Source organism: Manis javanica, chromosome 4 (genome assembly GCF_040802235.1).
Source record: "Manis javanica isolate MJ-LG chromosome 4, MJ_LKY, whole genome shotgun sequence".
Lineage (NCBI taxonomy): Eukaryota > Metazoa > Chordata > Mammalia > Pholidota > Manidae > Manis > Manis javanica.
In genome coordinates, this window is record NC_133159.1 from 12598251 (window position 1) to 12623047 (window position 24797).

The window sequence follows — 24797 nt, forward strand, 5'->3', positions numbered from 1 at the left end:
TATCCAGTGGGCCCACGGGAATCAGGAGGCCTTATAAAGGGAGGTAGGCGGGCCTGAGTCACAGAGAGACTGAAGGATACCAACCTCACTGTTAGCTCTGCGGACGAGCAGGGGGCACGGACAAGGAAGACAGGCTGCTTCCAGAGGCTGGAGAAAGACAAGGGAACGGAGCCCCCAGAGGGCGCACAGCTCTGCCAACACCTTTCTTGTACCATAGGGAAACCCGCTTTGGACTTTTAATGTCTACAGCTTTAAAATAATAAACTTGTGTTACTTTAAGTTGCTAAGTTTGTAGAAATTTGTCACAGCATCGGTAGGAGATAAACACAGTAGCCCTGGAGGGAGGGGATTATTAGATCCCGTTGTGCAGACACAGAGAGGTAGAGCCCGGTCGAGGGGGCGGGATGGCAGGGGGTGGGGCTTGGCTGTCTGTTCTTCTGCAGGCCCCACCCTTCCTCCATCTAGGGCAGTGCTGGGCCTACTCTTGGCCAGTTTTCTGCTGGCCAGGAGCCCTGCCCTCCATCCCTCTGTCCAGCTTGCCTTTACTGAGTGTCCATGAGGGGCCAGGCACTGGTGACCCAGGAACAGCCCCTGCCCTCCCAGGGGCCAACATTCTGTGCCAGGTTGCATTATTTTCACGTGCCTGGTATGTATATGTGCTCCATCGCCAGGTAATAATGGCCTACATGTGGTCAGCACTCATTTTTTCCAGGCCCTATTCTAAGATCATTACCTGCCTTGTCTCATTCATCCCCAGTACACTCTTAGAGGCAGGCACTGTTGTAACCCCCATTTTACAGATGCGGAAACAGGCACAGAGAGGACATGCCATCAGCCTAGGGTCCCGGAGCTGAGATGGAGCAGAACCAGGGTTGAACCCACTCAGCTTCTAGCAACGGCATTCTAACCCTCTACCTGCCATCTCCCAAAAAGAACTGGTTTGGATTCTGCCCACCTTACACATTAGCTCCATGACCCAGGACCCATTTGTTGCTGTGTCTGCCTAATGCTCCATTTCTTCTGTGTACAGTGGGCCGACTGACTCACCCGATGGGGCCGCCAGGAGGATGAAATGAGATGTAAGGATCAGTTGCTCAGTCAGTGAGCTGCTCTTTATCGCTGTCCGAGAAGGTGTGGGTCTGTCTGGGGCGGACTCCAGGGTGCAAGGGTCCCATGCTGGCCACTGCATTCCTTAACATTTTCTGAGATGTGTTTTCTGTCCCGCTTTCTCTTTGTTTTATTTTTCTTAGTAATAATAATCATACATGTCATTGTGGAAAAACTGGGAAGAGCAGAAAAAGACTAAATGCAAGCTTTAATTCTACCACTGAGTGTTTCTGCCCAGCTTCATTGCTATGCAGATTTGTGACTATACATAATATTTTTCACAGGACTGCGCTTTTATTGCCCGTGCTGTTTCATAGCTCAGCTTTTGACCTAATTACATACCATGAGCATTTTCCCATGGGAACTCGCATTTTTCTTTGAAACCCTGCATGGCTCTTGATAAGTTATTGCCAGGGTGCAGTACCTGGCCATGGTCTGACCCTGAGCCTCAGGGCTCTCGAGATGTCGGAGTGGGAGGTGTGCACACCTCTAAGCAGGAGCCAGACTCGGGATCTAGGTCGGCATCCGTGGCTGTGGGGCCAGGCTTGTGTGTCGAGATGATTTCGTGGTTGCTCCCCACTGAAGACTGTGTTATGGATACCGAACTGGGGTCCCTCCCCAGATTTCCCCTGGGGGCTCCTTACCACTCTGCTCCTCCAGTAAGTGGATTTGTGACCAGGTGTAGGGTGGCATGGGACAAGCAGGCTGGGTCCCAGAGCCCTTCTGTGTGTGAGGAAGGGCTGGGCTGCAGCAGTGAGGGGGTGAAGGCATGCAGGGTGGAGGCACTGTGCGCTGACCGGGGAGGGACCCTCTAACTGGAGGAGGGAAGGAGAGGAGGTGGTGGGGGAGGAAGGAGCACACAGGAGGATTTATCACTTGCCAGATGCTATGCTAAGTATTTTACACACTTTTTCTATTTACTCCTTACCAGAACCCTAAGAGGGAGGTTCTGTTGCCCCATTTCACAGATGTGGAAACTAAGGCACAGAGAGATGCTAAGTGCTTACCTGCGTTATCCCATCGAACCCTCACAACAGGAAGCAGAATCAGTTATTTGGCGTGTTCTGCAGTAGCTCTGGGGCGTGAAGTAACTGTGCTGGTGCGCACGGCCACGTGGCAGAGCTGTGGTTTTATCCCGGGTCTCTTCGCTCTGGAGCCATGGCCCCTCACCCTTCTATCCTGCCGAGCCTTGGTTCTCAACTCTGCCTGCGCATTGGAGCCAGTGGGGATGCTTGGACCCCTCCTGACCAGCAGGTCAGAATCACCCCAGGCCTGTATTTGTCAGGAGCTTCCCAGGGAACTGCACAGGGCAGCTGCTTGGAGTCTTCCAACCCCAGATGATCTTTATTTAAAGTCCTTCTGGCTTTAACATACTACATAAACTAGAAAGTGGTCAGGGATGAAAAGTTCTGGCAGCAGGCTGATTATTTTTGTCTTTTTTTGTGTGTCTCTTGGATGTATGGAAAGTGGAAATGGTGTAGTGGGGGATTCCTGGAGGGGTGGCGACCCATCGCGGGCAAGCCCTGATCTCAGCCCTCTGTATGCTGTAGATCAGGTTTTACTCAAGGCCTTACAAGACAAATGTTAGTCTTCTCCTTTCTGTTCCTCAAAGGTAGAGTTCTTTCTTCTTTCATATTTTTCATATCTTGTTGTGAAATATACTCAGGAATGCCCTCCACGTGAGGGGACCCTGCTGGCCAGGGATCCTCAGACGGGTCTGGTTTGGGTGGCCTTCCACACTCTACAGCCCCTGGGAAGGGATCCTGTGGAGTCTGCCATTCACAGAGCTTTGCTGAGAAACTGGGCCTGTTCCAGCAGCTACAGGGGTGGGGGCACTGCCACTCTCTGGAGTGGGCTTCTTATGTAAAATAGGGCATCATTCTTCACCGAATGCCCACTGTGTGCTGGGGGTAAAGGAATGGGGTGGCGAGGCCAGAGCAGGTCCCTTGCTGTCACAGGCACTCACCCCCCTGGCATACCTGGCCTGTCCCTGGAGAAAGAGAAGGTGGACACAGAAGGTGCTTTGAGCTGCATGGTAGCCTCTGGTGTACTTGACCTAAGTCTGCTTGACAGTGGGCACTGTGTTGGGCACTGGGAGATGACCTTTTGTCTATCTCCTGCCTCCTCTTTTTTGCCCAGCCTCTCATTTTCTGCTCCTTTCCATGGACTCCGCTTCTTTCCTTTGCATTCTGCTGGCAGTGGCGTCACCTTATAAGATTGGTATCATCTTAGTCACTGGCCTTTCTCTTATGTGAAAGTCGAGAGGCATTTGAAGTGCAGGGAGCTCAGATAAGGGTGAGATTACTGGCTTCTTATTGCATTTTATGGCTCTAATTATCTGGACCTTTTGGGGAGGCCCCAGAAGGAGTGTTTGTTCACAAGAATTCCAGCCAGGCAGCAGCTGGGAGAGGATGCCCCTGGGGATCCCCTGGGTACAGGGTGGACCAGTGGCTTCGGTGGGCAGTGGGAAGGGGCAAGGATGGGGAGGCACCCCAGCCCTATTTCTTGCGTGCCCTCCTATTCTCTTGCCTGGGAGGCCCTTTCCCCGTCTTGTCTGCCTGAGGAATACATGCTCCAGTGGCGGTGCAGCAGAGCTGGTATTGGGAGCAAGGCTTTGCAGGCAAATTATAGCTCTGCTACTTGCTGGCCAGGTGACTTGGGGTAAGTCACCTGCCTATTCTGAACCTCAGTTTCCTCCCTGATAAAATGGTTGTGATAATAGATGACTTTGTGCTCAAGAGGGTGTTCTGCGGGCATTCCGCACAGCTCTGGGTACAGAGCAGGTACCAGCAAAGTGCAGGGAAGGCTGTGGTGGTCTCCAGACAACCAGGCCTCTTCCCTCCCTTGGAGCTCCCAGTCTGCAAGCAGCGTCTCTGTGTTGTGTGACCCCCCACTCCCCAGCCTGAGAAGCCAGGACCAGTACCTGGGCTGGCCACTTGATGGAATCGTGAACCTGGACTAGTCTCTCTAATGGTACAGGTGGCTTAGACTTGCGCTGCCCTATAGGGTAGCCACTAACCCCATGTGACTGTTTAAAATTAAGTTACTTAAAATGAAATAAAATGAATTAAGTTCACTGTGTTTTGGTAATGCTCAAACCAGGAGGCTCATATTTCAGCCTCCCCCAGCTTTTAGTATGTCATCAAATATTTCTGGATCCCTTCTAAAGCTGCCTGACCTCATCCCAAAATACCTACTGCCCCTTGAAGTCATCTTTAGAGTTTATCTGGGGCTTTCTTGGTGTTCTTTGGTTGAACTACACCACAGCCTTGGGGCTGGGTGCTATGATTTCTCTTGGACAGTGACTTGAACTTATGTCTTGGGCTGTGTGCCCAGTGCTATTTCTCTCCTTCCTTTTTTTAAAATAAAGGTTGTCTAAATAGTTAAACAAGTTTCAGTAACCTTATGACACAGAGTATCTGTGATGTAGATAAATATTAAAATGCAAGTTCCCTAACCAAGTTGTTTTGTTTGGGAGAATCACAGACTTTGCAGGCAGTTAGTCTGGGCGGTAGATCCCTGCTCCCTTGGACGAACCGAGTGACTTTTGGTAAGTAGTTGAGTGTGAGCCTTAGTTTCCCAGTTGTAAAATGAGGATAATGATGTCTACCTCATATGCATTCTTGCAAATTGAAACATGTAAGTATAGATAAAGTAAAGCAGGCAGGAGGTCCTTTGTGATGGTCGTTGACTGTTGTGGTTAACGTCCCAAGTAAAGAGGCTCTGTGGCTGGAACTGCCGCACACCAGTTTGCACACCAAACTGCCAAGCTCGCATGGGCTCAGGCTGGAACGCCGTGGTTCTGCCTCCCTGGGTGGGCTCAGCCTTTAGGATGTCTCTGGGTTGAGACGGTGGTGGCCCAGGGAAACAGCTGTTAGGGATTGGGCCTCAGCCTGGCACCCTGTCCTGGTCTAGACTAGCCCTGTCCCCATTCAGCCCATGGAGAGTGTTACCCCAGGACTGAAATGTGCCATCTTTTTCACCCCAGGGTGGCACTACTCACTTCTGGCAGTAAAAATTGAGCTGAGATTTGCTTCTCCAATAGTGCAGCTGGCTTAGACCTGTACCATCCTATGCAGTGGCCACTAGCCACATGTGGCTATTTAAAATTAAGTTTCTTAAAACGAATAAACTTAAAAATTAAGTTCCTTGGTCACATTAGTTCCACAAATTAAGTTACACTAGTCCATTTCAAGTGCTTAGTAGCCACGTGTGGCTCACCACACAGCACAGACCTAGAATGTTTCTGCCATTACGGCAGTCAGCGCCCTGTTACCTGAGCTGCTGTTGTAAGAGCCCAGCTTGGGACAGGCAAGCTGGCTTCATGCTCCATCTCTGCCACCTGGGCAGGCTCCTCTGCAGCTGCCTGCAGCTGGGTGTTACTGGGAAGCTGGGTGTTACTGGGAAGGTGAGGCAGGGCTGCTCAGAAGAGATGCGCCACACCCCCTGCTCCCTCCCTCCTGCCCGTGCTGTCCTGTTGCTCATCTCTCCACCTCCTCCCCCATGGTCCCCCCACACCAAGGGCTTGGGGGCCAGGGAGTTCAAGTCCATTCTTGGTAACAGTGGCTGCTGTCTTGGACAGTTTAAGACCTCTACCCTCCGTTCTGGTAGATGAGGCCTTTCTGTTTTTATGAGCCTGGACTTAAAACATAAATTAACGTTCATTCTGAAATAGATTAAGATTCACAGAGAAGTTGTAAAAGTAGCTCACTGAATTCCATATACCCCTTCCCTTGATTTTCCCCATCGTCGGCATCTTACTTGACCACAAACGCTCGTCAGAACTGAGAAATGAGCGCTGGTACATTACCATTCCCTGAACTCCAGACTTCATCCGCATTTCACTAGTTTTTCTACTGATGTCCTTTTTCTGATTCAGGACCCCATCGTGGTCTCACGTCGCATTTAGCTGCCCTGTAGCCTGCAGTGGCCTCTGACAGTGTCTCAGAGGGGACACTCACTTCCCCTGGCTTTCAGGATCTTAGAGCTCTGAGGAGTAACGGGCAAGTATTCGCAGTGTCTACAGTCTGGGTTTGTCTGGCGTTTCACTCAAGCCTGCACTGGGATGATGGGCCGGGGGTAAGATCAGGGCAGAGGTGAGGTGCTGTTCTTGTCAGATCATGCCGGGGGTACCTGATGTCTGTGTGACGTCCCTGGAGGTGTCCCCTTGGTCCTAGGTGACGGTGGTGCCTGCGGTCTCTCTGCTGCTTTCCTTTGCAGCCCTGCCCCTGGGATGGTAAGTCCATCTGTCCTCAAGTGTGTGTGGGGCTAAGCTCTGCCTCCCGCACATGGTCTTGTGCAGCTTTGCATTGTCCTTGTTTCTCACAAGAGGCAGAGGGCCCCCAGCGCCAGCCCTCGTTTGCATGTGGGAGATGGAGATCCCCATGGGGGCTGCCCTGGAGGAAAGGTGGGTGCCCCAGCCTGGGCAGCACTTGGTTCTTATCACTGTGACACATTTGATCTTTTTTTTTTCTGAGGTGAAGGCAATAAAAAGATGCACCAAATTGTAATCATGATACAGTCATGGGGGTGCAATATAGCACGGAGAATATAGTCAGTAGTTCTGTAACATTTTTCTATGTTGACAGATGGTAACTGTGCTAGTTGGGGTGAGCATTTAGTAATGTGGACAACTGTCAAATCACTATGTTGTATACTTGAAACCAATATAATATTGTTTTATATATACATGTAAATATATAAAAGACACATTTGATCTTATGCTCTTGTAAAGCAGCAGGCTGGCCTTACAATTCCTTCTAAAGATGAGAAAACCGAGAGGGGCCAAGACCCTTACTTGTCCAAGGCCAACCCAGCTGTGGCTTCCTCAGCCCTTCTGCCTGACGACCTTGGGGGCAATTGGCTCCAGGCCTTCTGCCCACCCTTGCCCGTCATGTGTCCTGCTGCCCTGGTGAGGGGCTGCCAGGAGCTTCAAGGAACCGCTGTCCTGTCCCTGTGGGCTCACTGTGGCTGTATCCGGCCTGCAGGGTGCCGGCTGTGGTGAGCAATGGGGATGCTGTGGACGCGGCTCTTTCTGGGGTCCGGCGCTCCAGCTGGAAGCGGAAGAGCTCCCGTCACAGTAAGTGTCCCCAACCCAGGTCTTAGCCCCAGGAGGGTGGTGCCAGGGTCACTCAGTGACCCCTCTTTGGGCTGAGAGAGCTGCTGTGGGCATGGTGGCAGCTCTGAGGTGGACTGGCCACTGCCCACACTCGGGAGCTGCCCCCATTTGCTGCCTGGTGAGAGCTGTGACACATCCCAGTGGTCGTTCTGTCCCTCAAATACTTACAAAGCTCCTACAGTGGGCTGTGATGGGCTGGGCAGGGGGTGCACCCCCGTGACCAGGATGAGGTGCCTCTGGGAGCAGAACCAGGCACATAGGCAGCCAGTGACACTGCAGAGGGCAGGTGCCAGGATGGGGAGGTGGGACTGAGGAGAATCGTGGGTCCTGAAGGCAGAAGGAGGGAGCAGGGAAGAGTGTCCAGGCAGGGGGCGGCTTGCGCAGGAGCCCACGCCCAGGGGTGAGGGGACTCCCAGCACCAAGGCAGCAGCCAAGCCTCAGTGTGATGGTGTGACGGCGGATGGATGGGGCGAGGTGAGGCTGCTGGCTCCCTGGCTCCTCCTTGCCCTCAGAGCCACGCTTTTCTGAAAGCAGCACGAGGGAGATGTGGCCACATTTGCGTTCCAGTCCAGTGCCTCACTGTGGGGTCGGGCGAGGCCATGAGACAAGGTGGGCTGGGCTGGAGCCCAGTGAGGAGGCTGTCCAGGCGATGGAGTCCCAGGCTGGGACTGCGGACCTGGTGAGAGGCGGGCAGGTCTGAGAGCCACGTGGGAGGCAGAGGCGGTCAAGAAAGAGGCTTGACAGGGCCCCGGGGGCCCCGGATCTGCGGGATACACTGCAGTTAGGAGTAGGAACTTGAGAGTCCAGTTGGCCTAGTGTCTTCCCAGGAGGCTGGCAGAGTGAGGGCTGGCTCCCGTCATGGGGTAGGGACTGGTTTCCCAAACCCTAGCTCTGCAGGGGCCCCACCCCCCTAAGGAGGGCAGAGATTGTGTCCACAGTTTTGGGAGGAGACCTTCTTTAATTTCCACCCTGGTAGCTGCGAACATGGGCAGGGTGCGTGCTCAGCCCTGCTCATAGCTGCCCAAGAAACGTTAGGACAGGGATGTGCTCACTTGTGAGATGTTCAGTCAGGGCCCTGCTGGCTGAGTTCTGGGGAGACCCTCCTTAACCCCACGCTCTAAATCCAGCCCCCTCTCCCTCCTTCCCTGCACTTGCCAGGGTGGCTCTGCCTGGCCCGCCTCTGGGTGGGAGTCGCTCCTTTTGGGGGTAGCCCTGGATCCTGGGCGACTGAAGATGCTCCCGGGCACCAGGACACAGGTGCTGGGTCTGCTCCATGCTCCCTGCAGGTGCCCTGAGCAGCGGCTGCATCGGCCTGATGGGGAGGCCTATGGGTGGCAGGGCGGCTGGTGGGGTCTGCCGGTCACTCGGGGCGACTTGGAGGGGCCGGGGGATGGGCAGAAGCATCGGATCCTGTGCCTTCTGAGAGCAGCGGCCGGGGCTCCCTACGGGCTGGCTGTGTGCTGCCTGCCAAGGCCAAGCCATTAGGATACCGGGCCGGCAGGCGGGAGCTGCCAGCTGGTGTGGTCCTGATGTCACTGGCAGCCGTCTCCTGCCTGGGCCACCACAGCCTCATTACTGCTTTTCTCCGCTCCCTTTGTGCCCAGTCGACCGGTTCACTTTCCCCGCCCTGGAGGAAGATGTGATTTACGACGACGTCCCCTGTGAGGCCCTGGACTCCCACCAACCCGGTACAGCCTCTCGCTCAGCTCGCCGCTGCCTCTTTCTGGGGACGGGTGGGCGGGGCAGGGACTGGGGAGGTCTTCTTTCCATTTTCCCCCTGGCCCCACCCCTCCCAGTGCCCCTTCTTCTTGCTTTAAAACCCTGTGCAGCCATCAGGAGAAGGCTGAAGGCATGGCCCCGCTGGGGCTGGGGTGCGCTAGAGCTTCACAGGCTGGAGATGCCCCCACGTCATTTCACCTCTCCAAGCCTCGATTCCTCCCTCAGGAAAACAAGGAAATAGCCCGGGCTTCCCAGGGCTGTTGGGGAAAACAACAGCTTGCTAATGCTACCCACTGAAGCGGAGAAAGGCCTGTGCCTGCTCTGTCGTGAGGCCCAAGGGGGGACTGGAAGGAGAGGAGATGGTTGCCTCAGTGGGGAAACAGGGTGGGGTGGGGATGGTCCTGCTGAGCTGGGCCCAGCATAGTCACCCAGCAGGAGAGAGGAGGAACATTTAATAATGATTCACATCCTGAACACATTAGGCCTGCTCCTTGTCCTGTCTGGTCTCGCGTAATATGCTTAGAAACTTTGATTTGGGGTATTATGGCCTTGTTTTACAGACAAGGAAACTAGAGGCATGGCTGGGATTTGAATCTGGTTATTCTGATGCCAAATCCAGAGCTGTGTCCCCTACTCTAGGGAGATTTGGGCAGTGTCTTGTGACAGATAAAACACACGTGTTCCCAGTGTTCAGTCAACCCTGTGAAGTCTGCAGAGCATGGCTCCAGTTGACAGTTGCATCAGAGAGGTTAAGCCACCAGCCCCAGATCACACAGCCAGTATTTGAACAGATATCTGTCTGACTCTGCTTTTCTCACTACACAATTTGCTGCTTTCTGAGGCTCCCTATGTGGGGAGAAATAGCCTCTGGTTTTGGGGAGCTTCTAGTCTGATGGGTGGCCGTTAACCATCCTTGGGCTGTGTGCAGTCCAGTGGGAAAGATGCTCAGACAATGTGACAAGGCCCAAGAGGCCTAGAGCCACACTCCTGACTCCTGTCAACAATACCCACATCCCTTTAACAAGCCTAGGAGGTGCTTAGAACACCCCGGCTTGCTGCTCATCTGAGTCCAGGGAGAGGTGGGAAAGGGCGCTGTGTTGAGAGGCGGGGTTTGGTAGGAAGGCCCCAGAGGGTGAGACCTGAGTAGCCTGAGCCCCTTGTTTAGCCCCCTTAGGCTGTTTTCCCACCTGAATCTAATCAAGCAACTAATTAGTTGGTTCCCTTAGTGGAGCTCTGATATGGCACGTTCCTGTTATCCTGCAGTTTACCCTGAGCTGGTTAAGAGCAGGTAGCCTGGGAGTCAGCTCTGAGCCTGCAGTTTGAGGACCACGACACCCATCCTAGGACCCCCCATGCACAGGCTGTAGGAGGGTTCAGCCAGACAAGGCCATGGCGGCCCTCAGGAGGCACGCTGCACAAGCCATGCTGCTGCTGCTGTTAGTATTACACCTGCCGGGGCCTGGCTTTGACCTGCGTGCACTGGGCGTGCTTGGTGGGCACTTGGAGAGGAGCTTGTCAGCCGAGAAGCAGCCAGACTTGCTACCCTGGGTTCAGCTCCCAGCTCTGCCATTGATTGGGGCGCTGGGCCATGTGCCTTTGGGCCTTGGCTGCTTCATGCAAAATCAGAATGTGAGCCTGAACCCACAGGACTTTGGGGAGCATCACCTTGGAGAACTTCTGCCTGCCCTCTCCTGGCCTCAGTCGACACAAAATGGAGGCCACAGTAGCTCCGTCCTTGGCTTATGAGGATGCTGTGAGATAATTGATGCAGAGTCCTGAGCAGTGGGGTGGGTGGGTGGGGGGGCGGTAAGTGCTTAGGAAGCAGGGCTGCCTTAGTGAAGCCTGAGGCCCCAGGAAGCAGCGGGTAGGGACCAAGACCGCTGTGAGGTCCCCAAAGGCTGAGGATTTGGCATAGACTCAGGAGTCTAGTGACAGTTTCTACCAGGGACAGTATTTCTCAGTGAGCCCACAGTGATCACCAGGATGGTGGGGTGTTGGCAGAAGGCATTGTGGTGAATGGGTGGAGCCTGGCTTGGGAGTCTACAGCCCCCTCCCCCAGCCCTGTCTGATCTCTGGCAGGCCACATGTCTTCTTGTCTTTCTAATGTGTGTGTGTGTGTGTGTGTGTGTGAGAGTGTGTGTGTGTGTGTGTGTGTGTGTGATTATTTGCACCCTGATGAACCCAGGGCTGCCAGAAGCATCTAGTGATGAATATGGTGCCCTGGAGATGTAGGTGGGTGGGAGGCTGGTGAGATGCTCGTGGAAGTGCGGGGTGGTAGACGTTGGAGAGGCATTGGCTGCCTGCATTCTTCCTCAGGGGAGTCCCCAGAACTGGGCTCTGCTCCTGTGCTCACAGGTTGTGGGGCCTCCACTGTAGTGACAGGACAATCAGCCCAGCCTGGTAAAGGTCACAGCCTGGTCACCAGCTGCTCCACTCCCTGGAGACATTAGTCATTATTATCTTTTGCTTAAAAATAACCTCGCACTCCCTCCCGACCCCGGACCCGAGGCCCCAGCTAAGCCGCAGTGCATCTGCTCCTTCTCTGGCTGAGATCTCCCAGACCCCCACCCCCACCGCTGCAACTCTCCTGTGGGGTGGAGGTGGGGGCTCTGGGTCAGTGCGATGGCACTCGAGCCCACTGAGCGTCCGCACGAGGAAGGACTGGCTGCTCCTGGTGAGCATCTGTCACGTGCCGGGCTCTTGCTAGAGCTTTTTGTACAGATTTTATTTATTCGACCTTTGGCTTATTATCATCCCCATTTTTGAGAAAGATCTCTGATAACCAAAGCTTCCTGTTCTTCAGCACATATGCTTTGAGCGGATTATTTTTTAACCTTTCCCAGGGCCGTATTCCTTCTGTGTTGCTAAAAGCATTTTCATCTTCCTGCACATTCTGGGGTCTGGCCTCTCACTGAGGCCTGCCCTTTAGTTCTCCAGGGAACAGCCCGGAAGTGCACCCTGGAGGGGTGAAGCCCTGGGTCCCGGGGCAGTGGCTTCCCCACTGTAGCCTTGAAGCAGCGTCTCACACCTGATTTGACAAGAGACCCCAAGGGTGCTGCTGGGGGTGCGGTGTCTCCAGGCCAGTGGAACAGCTCTTCCCTGCCCTTTTCAGTTCAAAGTATTTCCTGTGGGCTTTGGTAAAGGGAACGTTCTTGGACGCCGGACCAGGCACGCCCCCTACTGGACGATCTGGGGTCCACAAGGTAAACTCAGATTTGGACTGAGAACCCATGCCTGATGCCCCTGTGATCTCCAATTTACCCCCAGGGATGCTGAGGCCAGAGCTGAGAGCCTGATGCAGAACTTGGTCCTAGGTCTTCTCTTTTCCACTAAAAAAAAAAGTGCCAAGAAGGCCCAGAATGAGCACTCAGATCTCAGGAAAGCAGTACTGATCATGGGGGAGAATTGTTGAGCCTGTTGCATACTTGACATATTCCTCATGATTTTCTGCATTTTCTCCTGTCGTCCTGGGTGGATGTTGTGTTTCATCACCTCTGTCTGATGGACAAGGAAGCGGAGGTGAAACCTCAGGGGCAAACCACATCTACCCCCCCTACCCAGCCCCACCTGCCTTCCTGCCTCAGAAATGGGTCTGGTGGGCTTGGCCTCAGGGCTTCCTCTCACCAGCACTGTCCCTTGGCCCATAGGGGCAGAGAGGAACCTGCTCTATGACGATGAGCACCGGGATGGGGTGCCCAGGGCGACGGAGGACCTAGGTTGGAGCTCCAGCGAATTTGAGAGCTACAGCGAGGACTCAGGGGAGGAGGCCAAGCCAGAGGCAGAGCCTGTGAAGCATCGAGTGTCCTTCCAGCCCAAGGTGAGGGGCCAGAGGCATCTCTCAGCCCAGTCAGGGGACTGAGGCCCCCCTCGGGGAAGGGTAAGGAGGGTGGTAAGGGCCGGGCTGAGACTCATAGCTGAACATCAGTGATACGCAGGAATGCCTGGTGAGAGAGGGAGTGGCCCAGGTGTCCTGAGGTAGGAAATGATGCACCCAGATTGCTGTTTAGCTGTGGAGCATCCTAAGCCTGGGATAGGTGCAGTCACACCTGCATAGGTGCCCCTCACTCATTCCTATGGCTGACCCCAGCAATTGGCCATGAAGCTTGTGGGCTCAGATCTGGCCTTGGAATCCTCTCGAACACAGCGCTCCAGGCGGCCCAGTGAACTGAGTAGAGTTGGCAGCTTGATCTTCCTGGCCTACAGGGATGCATTCTCAGACCAGTCCTAGAGCCACACAGCCCTCTGCTCTGGGGAAGTGAGCGAGCCAGGGCCACGGTGGCTAAGACTTTGCTGCCCAGAGGTGTCTTTCCAAGGCCTTTCCAGGTGGCACCCACATGTTGGTTCCTTTGGGTGCGTCATTACGCTGTGCAGGGAAGGAGCCATGGCAGCCAGGAGGAGGAAGGACTGTCTGGCTCCTCCTTCCCTGTGACAGCTTTCCTCCTCCTGTCTGCTCTGTAGAAGCCACCGAAAGGCAGGTTCTTTCCCTGCTGAGATTTGGGATTTGCCGGGGGCAGCTGCTTATAGGCAGGCTCTGCCTGACCAGAGGTGACCACGGCCCTTTTGGGCTGGTTTGAAAAGACAGCCAGGCACCTGCAGCGGGACAGGGACAAGGCAGGGCGCCCCAGGACTGGCCCGGGATTATGGGCGCTACCGAATCTTTCCTAATGCCCCTTCCTGAGTTTAGGGGTCCCCTCTGGGAGATCACCCATACTAAGACTCTTCAGACAGACTTTCCTCAGACCAGTATGGGCTCCCTAAATCCTTGGGAAGCCCTGGGGGCTGAGCAAGTCCCTGTGGCAGGGCCTCCATGGGCTGCACCATGAAAAATGGCTTTGATGTCCTACTAAGATAAAGTCCAGCGTGTATGGTACCTGCTTTGTGCCCAGCCCATTTATTAGGGTGTGGGCTGGGGTGCTCGGCAAACCATTATGGTCTAAGAGAAGGTACCAACTATGAAATGATTTGTCAAAAACGAAGCTAAAAATGCCTTTCTATAAAATGAGCCTGTGTACCTGTGGCCACATGCCTCTTGAGGATGGGATCCCATGGGGCTATCAGATGGGGCTTCCCAGAGAGGTGAGTTGGGGGCCAGGGTGCAGAAGCCAGAGGGGAGGAAAAACCAGGTGGGAGGCATGGCCCAGGTGAAAGCGCAGGGACAGGTCTGGTCCCATTCTGTCCTTGGAAGGGGCGCCGGGCCCTGCTCTGGGGTAAGGAGAGCTCTGGGTAGGAGGCCACCGTGGCTTCCAGGTGGCCTCTCAATGCGAGCGCAGCATGCTTGTGTCCTGGCCCAGCTCTGGGTAGTGTGAGCAGCCCTTGCTCTCAGCCTCTGGTGCCTCTCCTAATTCCCCATGGCCACGTCCCCAGCACCCCCGCCTTCTCGCTGGGGACCAGGAGGAACCACAGACATCTCTCCGCGGGCGGAAGGCATGGAGGTGCTGACCTGGGGCTCTCCAGTGGTGGTCCTCCAACTTGTGTGGGCAGCGGGATCATGTGGGTAGTGGTTGAAATTGCAGATGCCAGGGCCTCCCTCCCAGGGACTCTGGTTCAGGGTTTGGGTAGGACCTGATGATCTGCTTTCCAACCAGCACTCTGCCCGCCAGGGGATACAAGGGACCCACAGAGCCCTCTGAGAAATGCTGCGCTGGCCCTCCCCGTGGCCCGGCCCCAGAGCTGGGGTCTCTGGGGCCTGCCCGTCAGCTCATGTCCCTTACACCCTCAAGCTGCAAGCTTTCGGCTCTTTTTCAGCAGAAAAACTATGTGGCAGAGTTCTTGGAATTTCTAATCACGAGGACTTTTTCTCTGGCTGTATACCAAGGCCTGTCTGATCCCTGAATAGCAGGCTCCCAGGGAGATGGGGCAGTGGAGGGGCCTTTCCTCTGGTACCTACCCTGCCGGGGAAAGCCCCCTGAGCCCAGCCTGCAGCGCTTCGCCCTCCTGAACTGCTTGGGGGTGCCCCCATCTGCGCCTGTGTCTCAGCAGCTGCATGTTTTGGGCCTCTGCTGCTTGGCTGTGTGTCGTGTGTGATGGGGGGCAGTGGCCAGCAGAGAACCCGGGGAAGTGTTTTGCCCTGTCCTTGGAGAAGGATGGGGCCTGGCACTCTGCCCAGCTGCAGGAGAACTACTAGAGCCCCTCCTTCAGATGTCTCTAGAGGCCAGCCCTCTGTGGACACATTTTTGCCAAAGAAAGTTACTGAGGGTCTGCAGAGGGACCCCACTGGCAGCTCCTGACACAAGTGTAAGCAGGAGCTGGGACCTGACTGGGCCTGTTACGTTAACAAGCATCTGCTGGTTGCTACACATGGTCAGTGGGAGTTATTTTTTTTCTTTTTTCTTTTTAGTTGTGAAATAATCTGCATTGAACTTTTCCACTTTTTGGTTGTGACCTCTTCATAATTAAGGCCACCATATCCAGCTGGCCAGGGGACTGGGCAGAAATGCCAGCTCTGACCTCAGCCTTGTCACTCCCCTGCTCCGATTTGCCCAGTTCCACAGTTAACTTTCCATCCTGGTTCTTCTGGCCCTTAGAGAGCTGGAGGGGCATCAGAAGGCCCAGGGGCTTTATGGTTTCATTTACAACCTTATTTTATTTTATTTATCAATTTTATTCATCGATGAAACAGGACTCAATACAGAGCCCAACTCTCCAGGTTTTTTTTAGAGTTTGTATAGTTCTCAGAAGGGTTCCTATTGTTGCATAACAATAGTGAACTTTTGCCTAGTGTGGCAAATCAGTACCCCAGAGCAGTTGGTCTTATTTGTATTAAGAGTCTCATTTTGTTGACTAGAGAACCTAGACAGAAGCTTAGAGAGATTAAATGATGTGGTTAGGGTCCAGTAGTAAGTGGTTAGCCAGTAAGTGGTAGAGCTGCAACTCAACATCACGTATGACTCAAAAGAAAATACCCCGTCCTTCCATCATCCATCTGTCCATCTGTCCATTCATCCATCTATCCATCCATCCATCCATCCATCCATCCATCCATCCATCCATCCATCCATTTAGGCATCTATTCATCCATCCATCCAAACAACTATCCATACATTCAGCAAATATTGAGCACTTAAAATTTGAAAGAAAAGTTCCATTTTTTGAGCATTTACAAAGCTCTGGGCTTTATGAGGATTGTCCATATAATCTTCTCAATAACTCTATGAAGTAGTGATTATTATGTCCACTTGACCAGTGAGGGAGCTGCAGCTGAGCGAGGTAAAGAGCCTTATGGTTGGTGAGCAGGGTCGGTGGTTTGAATGTAGGCCTGCCTGCCTCCACAGTTCATACTCTTGATTCTTCTACTTCTCTGTCTAGAAGTGGTACCTGTCTCGATCTTCTATATACTTTACCAAATGTCACTATTGCTCATATAGTTCATGCATTTGAATGTCTATCTGTCCATCCATCCATCTTCCCAGATGATATGTAAGCTAGTGCACCCATCCTTCCATCCAGTTGCCTACCCATCCCTCTTCCCCTCCCTTCCTCCATTCATCACCCCTTCCTCCAGTGGGTGCTAGAGACAACTCATTCAAGCTAATAGGAACCTGGGAACCAATTATGCACATCTTTTTCCAGCTCCGCATTCAGTGATACCACATTGGTAGTTTGAAATTAGCCACGGGGGAGTAGTCATGCTATGGAAATACTGCAAAGTAGGATTCTTTTTCCTGGAGAACCGCTTGTTTGATATTTACCAGCACAGCACTGCTTCTGTCTGTCCACCCACCAGTCCATTCATGCTTTTATTCATTCATTTGACTTTTTGTCCCTCCATCCATTTGCACAGCCATCCAACTAAATTCATCCATTTGCTCACCGTTCCATTTATCTGTCTGCCTATCCTTCCATCTGTTCATCCATGAACCTGTCTACCCATCCCTCTGTTTCTTGTCTGTCCATCTGTCTAACCATCCCTTGTTCCTTTCACCCATCTTCCTGTGCACTTGCCCACTCATCCAGGTTTCCCCATGCTCACCCATTCCACCCATCCACCCACCTGCCATCCATCCATCTCACAAACTTGCCAAGAACCTCCTATGTCACATGCCCTCTGCTGGGCCCCCGGGATGGGGAGATGAAGAAGGCATAGTCCTTGTCCTTTGGGCACTGTTCATCTTCCCTGACAGTGGAGGCTGGGGCTGCTCCCCTCCCACCTCTCCTCCCCAGCAGCCAGGATTCCTGCCTGCAGAGACCCAGCTCCCAGCTGCCTCGCACGTTGGGTTGGGCGCTGTTGCAGCCAGTTCCAGGGAGGAGCCTGACCGGATTGCTGCTTGGGCCCCGGTCACCTGCCAAGTCCCAAATCCCGCTTTCCCTGGGTTGTCCATCTGTCACCTTACCTGAGTCTCCTTTTTCCCCTGTTGTCCATGTTTTGTCTCCTCCCTGCCCTGCCTGCCCCTCTCACCTGCTGTCCTCTGCCTGGCTGCTTGGGGGCTCCAGCTTTCTCCAGACCTGACTAGGCTAAAGGAGAGATACGCCAGGACTAAGAGAGACATCTTGGCTTTAAGAGTTGGGGGGAGAGACATGCAGGAGCTGAAGCACAAGTACGATTGGAAGGTATTGTCCATCTCTCCCTCCTAAGTGCGGGGTGGGAGTCTTGGGGGGGCCTTTCCTGCTGCTTCTGGGGCTCGGGAGGGTGGGCCTGAGCCTCTGGCTCCCACTCCAAGTCCCAGGGCCGCCCTGAGACCTGGGCCCCGACCACACTGTGTGCCTGTGCTGGAATGGGTTGATGCTTTAAAGCGGCTTGTTCCTTTCCGCATTCTTGCCTCTGTCTTCCTTGCCACCCTCAAGTGAATCCTTAATTGCCTGCAAGAGTTTCTGGGTGGGTTTTCAAACTTTAGGGGTCTCAGAGTCACCTGCTTCGAAAAATGCAGATTCCTGAGCTCTATCCCCAGAGATTCTGAACCCGTAGGTCTGGACCAAGGCCCAGGAATCTGCAAATTTGATACCTGTGGTGGCTGGCTTTGGGTTGCCCTTCGAAAAATGTGAGTGGTGACATGGACGTTCCTCCCCATCTGAGATATTCAGAGAGCCAGGGTAGGCGTGTCTGTAGGAGAAATCACAGTGTCTTCTCAGATGGGACTCAGCCTTCTGGATGATGATATTGACAGCAGTAGCTTCCATTAATTGAGCACCTACTATGTGCTCTGTGCTTTGGAGGCCTGGGTTTGAATCTCAGTCCCACCAGTTCCTCTCTGTGTGACCCTGGGCAGACCTCTTCACCTCTCTGAGCATTGGGTTCCTTGCCTGTGAACTGGGGGCATTAACAGCACCAGCCCCCAGCATGGCTGCAGGGATTAGATGAGCCCAGATCGTGAGGTGCTCAGTGCTGTGCTTGGCAGAACCCAGGAGCTCAGTTATCACTTGCGTGACGGAGGTTTTGTCCCAGGCACCCTGGGAGGCAGCTGTTTTACTGCTGTCATCTAGTGGCAGAGAGGCCAGAGAGTGAAGTAATTGGCTAGTGGACATACCAGTGGTCAGCGGTAGAACAGGGTGCAAACCTGGGTCTGTGCGTGCCGAAGCCTGGGTGCCCTGCCATCCGTGGCACTGCCTGCTGGAGCAGGACTCAAGGCTCTCCCAGAGGATGGGGAGAGGCGCTTCACCGTTTGCAAAGGCCTATGCAGACACTCCCTGAGAGGCATGTGACCCCAGGCTGAGGCAGGTTTAACTTCAGGAAGCCAAGGCCCAGACAGGAGCAGGGGGCACATGAAGGGCAGAGTCTCAGTCCAGGGTGCATGCCCCGGGCCCAATCCCAGAATCGGAGTCCCCCGGCCCAGCCTCTGCACTGCAAAGATGGGTGGAGGTGGCAGTTGACTCAGGGGCGCCTCTTGGGGTGTTCACCTGTTGCGCTTTTTTGCCCAGGAAGATGCCAAGAAAAGGTTGCTATGATGATTCTCCCAAATACTGCTCTGGGAATTTGTAGGACAGCCCCCTGATGGTTGCCTGCCGGGGCAGGAGCTGGGCTCCAGAACAGAGGTTTCCAGTCTGGGGGTTGGGACCCCCCCAGAGGGGGATGAGCATCTTTGTACAGTTTCTGGGGTTGGCATCTGTCCCCTTCTATCCATTCTCACAGGTGCTAAGACCAGCCCCACTAAAAGGCCAAGAATCGCTGCTCTAGAATTTTGTCATTAATTACAGGAGAGTCTGGGGGCATCCCTTTCTCTCCTGCTGGTTGTTGCCAGACAGTTGGCCTTATTCCTGAAGAGCTGCCACCCTGTCTCCTAGCCCTGGCACCCAGCGTGCTTTCAGCAAGCCTTCCTTGGCCAGACCCCCAGGAAGTGCCTGGGCACTTGCATTTGGAGGAAGGTGGTAGTGCGAGCAGAGACCTGTGGAGAGCTTCATCGTGTCCCTAGAACTGCGCTGTCCGTTATGGTAGCCATGTGGCTATTTAAATCTAAATTAATTAAAATTAAATACAATCGGGACTTTGGGTCCTCATTGCACCAACCATTTTTCAAGTGCCCCGTAGTTACACTTGGCTAGTGGCTACCGTATTGGATCGCACAGATAGAGAGCATTTCCATCACTGTAGAAAGTTCTGTCAGATAGTATTGACTGTGTGTCAGGGAAGATATCAGGGCTGGACTGGGGGCTGGGGGAACACAGGAATGAGTTAGGGGACAGCAGCTCTCTGCAGGTGCAGGGTACTCGCTTCCCCCTCCTGGGTGTGCTGTCCTTGTGTGCCTCAAATTCTGCTTAGCTTGCTGTGCCAGTGTCTGTGGGTCCCTCCACACCCAGGGGAAGCTGCGCTGTGCTCCGTGGCAACTTCCGAAAGCCTTCTCCCCGTTCCCCAGGCAGTGGGCCAGTAAGAATGCGGCTGGTTTGGGGGGCAAGGGATGGGTTTCCTTGTGTGGCTTCTGCAGATAGGGTAGGGGCGTGCCCTACCTCTTTTTAATCGCCCCTAAAGTAGTCACCACCATTGGTCTAGCTTATTTTACTGTTGAGCATGCTTCCCAAGACCCTTTCTGTACAGTCCTCCCAGACCCTGGTGAATCTCAGGAAACTGAGGCTCAGGGGGTTAGGTGACTTGTCCTGAGTCACGCTGTGAGGGAGTGGCAGAGCTGGGATCTCGACCCAGGCCTGGGGCTCCAGGGTACAAGCCTTTTCCCCAGGGTCACACCATCTCCTTAATTTGACACCTACCCATGTAGTTCGTCCCAAAGGGAAAAAATTGGGTTAGGACCCGTCCCCCACCTTGCTGGTAAAGAAGGTTCCTGCAGGCCACAGATGTCCCTTCTTACCCCTTTCCAGGTGGTCTTAGGGTGGCACTGCTCTGCTGTCCCTCTTGGCCTCTGCTACCCGCTCCCTGGGAAAGAATGGGCCCTGGGGTCCCAGTGTCTGCAGCCCAGGCTGGGAGGCCTGGGTGCTGCTGGTGGCCCTTGGTGGCAGGTGTCTCAGGGCCTCCCTCAACTTCTCTGACGAGCTCCTCTGCCTTTGCTCAGATGACCCAGCTCATGAAGGCTGCCAAGAGCGGGACCAAGGACGGACTGGAGAAGACAAGGATCGCTGTCATGCGCAAAGTGTCCTTTCTGCACAGGAAAGATGTCCTTGGTGAGGCACTGCAGGCTCAGCGGGGAGGAGGGTTGGCGCTCAGCTTTGTGACAGCGGGGGTGCATGGGCGAGGTTGCTTGGTGTCTGGGCTCCTCTGGAGGTGGAGATTGGGGCCGAGCCCCACATGTCCAGGCCCTTGGTCCTTGTGATGCCATCTTGACCTCCTGCCTCCTGTGGTATCTGGCTCACCTGGCCTCAGCTTTGAGTGCCCCCATTCATTCCTTCTTTTATCCATCCCACATCCAATATTTATTGAATACCTACTAAGTGCAGGATGCAGGGCCACCAAGATGAAGTAAGCAGCATTTCTGCCAGGAGCCCCTGGCACAGTGGGGGAGTCAGGCATATAAACAGGAAGTGAATACAGATAGACTGGCGGGGTGTTGGGCCACCATGACACGAGTGTGGAGGACATGAGTGTGGAATTCAGGAATGAAAGGTAGGGAAGGGCTGGAGCAGAAGGAGAGGGAAAGCACAGAACAGGGCAGGGGCCAAGTGCTCCAGACGGAGCATCGAGCACGTGCGAAGCCCCAGAGGCGGGGAGGAGATGTATGAGATGTTCAAGAAACGATTTTCATGACGGTCAACATTTATCGCGTATTTATTGTGTGCCAGGTACTCTCCTAAGAGCTGAAGCACACTTCCTCACTTAATTCTTGGAAACACCAAACAGACACAGAGGCCTGTCCTGTTCCCATTTAGAGATGAGGGAACAGAGAGGTTCAGTGACATGCCTGGAGACACACAGGCCTGGAAGGGATGGAAAAGGGAGGGTTGGGGTGAGGATCTTGGGGCCGGGTCAGCACAGGCGTTCAAGCCAGGGAGAATGTCGAGACTCTACATCTATGTGAAAAGCTGTGTATTTCACTACCTCCATGCCTCAGTTTCCTCATCTGTCCAGTGGGGCTAATATGGCATCTGTCTTGGGGTTGTGGTGAAGATGACTGAGGAAGTATGTGGAAAAAGCCCAGTGTTAGCTTCTGGGGGGCAGGCGTCATTCTCGCGGGCAGTCGCAAGTGGAGGTGTTTGGTGCTAGGATGGCATCTCACTGACCTGGCTTCAGGTCCCGGCTCCATGGCCCCTTGGTGGGTGATCCTGCGGTCCTTCCCTACCTCTGAGCAGCAGGTTCCTCATCTGTGAAGTGGGTCTAACCCACCACTGCATGCACTTGATGCAGTGCCAGACCTTTGGGGGAGCCCTGGGCCTCAGGAGGGAGGGGACAGGCTAAAGACCCATTTCAAACTTAGCCGAGTGGCCTGGAGGAAGGACAGAGGGGACAGGCAGCAGGCTGGGAACTCTTCCTGGTCACCCTGCCCACAGGCCAGCCGGGCTGCCAGCGGGCTCTCCCCAGGCCCTGCCCACGCTGCCTGTTAGCCCAGAGCCTTTCCTAAAGTGACCCTCCCACCAGAGGCGTTATTAATAGCCGAGGCAGGGCTCGAATCACCAGCCAAGAATGTTGCCCAGTGGCGCATGGGGGAAGAGGAAGCTGCGGGGCCAGCGGCTGGGGTGGGTGCGGAGTGATGCCCGGGGTACCATGTGGGCCAGGCAGGAGGGCCTGCGCCACCCCCACCCCCCTGCTGCCATCCGCTGTCCCTCCTCCTCCTCCTCCTCTGTCTCCTGCTCAGGTAAGGGCCCGCCTGGCTGCCCCTGCTCCCTTTGGCCCCCTGGGTCACTGCTGCTTCTTTCTCCCCAGCTTCCCCATGGCACCCACTTCCTGCTGCCCACAGCTGCCCCCACTGACTTTCAGAGCCACGAGCTGCCGGAGTCCCGGGTCCCTGTGCCTTGTCTCCCTTGTGGGCCTGGAGCCTCCAGGGCCGGACCCCACGCTCTGCCTGGCCTCTGGCTGTCTGCTGTCCTGCCGGGGATCTGTGCCCACTCCTGGCTGTATTTCCCTCTTGGACACCAGTTGAGCTTTCTCCCTTTTGGGTCTCTGAGTTTTTTTGAAAGATGAAAACACAAAGCCCAGTAGCCCTGTTCTTCTCAGGGCTTGTTTCTTCCCCCTTTCAGGCGGCCAGAGAAAAACTATTTTTAGTGCCTAGTGATGGGGACATGGGCTGCCTGGCCTTCAGCAGGCCAGCAGCGGGCGGGTCTGAGCAGGGACTGCGGCTTCTGGCAGAGCGGCTTCGGAGGGCAGGAGCCCTGACAGCGTGTTGCTTTGTATCCCCCCCACCTGTTGCCGGCTGGCCCGCTCAACGTGTGTATCGAAGGATGGGCTCTCCTAGCCGAGTGTGGCTGTGAGTGCGGAAAGCGGGCGCTGACCCCAGGGCCCTTCACCCGCTAGGACCGGGGTCTGGGGTGGGTCATGACCACCGGAGTCTGAGCAGGGTGTGTTGGCCTTGCCTTCCATGTGTCAACAGCCTGTCTGATTTTCCAGGTGACTCAGAAGAGGAGGACATGGGGCTCCTGGAGGTCAGTGTCACAGACATCAAGCCCCCAGCCCCGGAGTTGGGTCCCATGCCAGATGGCCTGAGCCCTCAGCAGGTCTGTGGGGCCCAGGGTGGGTGGGGATCTCCAGGGAAGGGATGGCTGGGGGCCACACAGATCTGGGTCCTGAAAGGGAAGTGATGATCAGGGGGCCCTTGGCAGCACCCTGGCTGGGCTGGGGGCCTCTTGGGTTCTCTTCTCCATGAGCTGCACAGACCTTCCAGATTGGGCCCCATACTCTTGTGCTGGGGGTGCCCCAGCATTCGGAGCACGTGCTTCTCATCCTCATGGCCATCAGAGCAGCTCCTGTTTCACTGTTTCAAATGAAGGTGTTGTTTGAAAAAATGGACTGCAGTAAAAAAAGGGTTGAAGCATTAAATTAACACTGCTCAGGGAGGACTCTGGAGGTGCCCAGCCCCACCCTCCATCCACCGGTGGTCAAGCCGGGCCTCAGAGTCGCCACGGGCTACTTCCAAGAGCTGAGGCTCCCAGGCGATGTCTTCCTTCTCCAGAGGGTCCCCCCGAGATCAGGGCGGCTTTGCTCTGGGACCTCGGTGGGGTTGCACCTGAGCCCCTCCCAGTCTGGGCTTCCCCGGCCACAAACAGGGTGAGAGGCCCCTGCTTTCCTGTGGCTCTGAGGACACTGAGCAAGTCACGTCAGGGCAGCATGCTCAGTGAAGGGGTTTGCCAGTTTTTTAGTTGGCAGAAATCCAGATGTTTGGCCATTTTTGAAAATCAGGGAGATGTGGCCACATCCAAGACTCCATCTTGGGAGTCTTTCTGCCTGCTTCCTTCGTTCCATTACTTGCCTGGCCCCTGACTGGCACTGAGATGGGAACCCCCTACTCCCTCCCAGGGCAATAAGCCACCGTTAGGGCTGTTGGAGCCGGATGCAGCCCCAGGCTCCCGCTCACAATCCAGGGCTCCTCTTCCTCGTGTTGGCGGGTCTCTGTCCTCGGGAGCTTTTTGCATTTCCTGAATCAGGCAGGAGTAGTCAGCCTCTGCCAGTGGCTCTCAGCGGAGGCGATTTGGCCTCCCCAGAGGACAGCAATGTTTTTGGTTGTCACAGCTGGGATGTGCTAACTGGGATCTAGTGGGCAGGGTCTAGGGAAGCTGGGGACAGCCTACAGTGCACAGGACAGCTTCGTGACAGCAGCCCGCCCGGTCCCAAACGTCAGCGTGCTGAGGCGGGGAACTCTGCTCTGAATAGCTTGGGCACCTGGGACTGATGACAGTGCGCCCAGCTGTGGGACAGCTTGAAGCACAGTGGCCTGGCCCCTCACACAGCCATGAGGCTGTGGGCCACGGTCAGGCCTGGGCAGTGGGAGGAGATGGGAAGGGTGTGCCAAAGGCAGGAGGGAGGTGGCAGAGGGGAGCAGGGGCGGTGGTGGTGGGGGGTGCCTGGATCGATGCTCTTAGATGACTGTGGGGGGCACAGTGGATGTCGGTCACCTTCCCAGCCCTGGCCCAAGGTGGACAGGCTTTCCCTCTGGGACACCTCACATATGACACCTTTCTTGAGTTCTGTTCTGGCTTCCCTGCCCAATAGAACCATCCAGGAAGCTTTAAAAAAAACCCTGACGGCCCAGTGGCATCTGATAGCAGTTCAGTCAGAACATCTAGGACAGAGGCTTGGTGGCAGTAGGTTTGCAGATGCTCACGTGATTCCACTGTGCAGCAGTTTGCCACCCAGCGCCTCTGTGCCGCCGTGTCCCCGTGAGGGCTTCTGGGCTGGGTGCTTGTTGGCTCCACCTGAGGATGAGTTGCTTTGGGCTGAGAAGCAACAAGGACATGGGAGGGAGAGAGGAGGGGTCGGGGCTGTTGAACCTGAAGCCAGGCCCGCTGGGTAGGGCAGGAGGGCTCCCTGAGGACAGTCTTGTAGGAGTGG

The 24797-nt window shown here is 55.0% G+C and overlaps 1 protein-coding gene across 16 annotated transcripts in view; it reads left to right on the plus strand.

Moving 5' to 3' along the window:
* The window catches only part of ARHGEF10L (Rho guanine nucleotide exchange factor 10 like), a 157750-nt gene that overhangs the window by 62686 nt on the left and 70267 nt on the right, over positions 1 to 24797 (plus strand). For 11 of the 16 annotated variants that reach the window (XM_037000074.2, XM_073233296.1, XM_037000076.2 and 8 more), the window contains 6 exons: positions 7095 to 7186; positions 8830 to 8913; positions 12592 to 12761; positions 17375 to 17491; positions 20377 to 20485; positions 22860 to 22966. In XM_037000074.2, coding sequence (XP_036855969.1) covers positions 7095 to 7186; positions 8830 to 8913; positions 12592 to 12761; positions 17375 to 17491; positions 20377 to 20485; positions 22860 to 22966 — 679 coding nt within the window. Of the gene's footprint in view, positions 1 to 7094; positions 7187 to 8829; positions 8914 to 12591; positions 12762 to 17374; positions 17492 to 20376; positions 20486 to 21923; positions 22111 to 22859; positions 22967 to 24797 lie in introns of those variants that run through there. The other 5 variants (XM_037000084.2, XM_037000086.2, XM_037000087.2 and 2 more) reach the window with 3 other exon arrangements.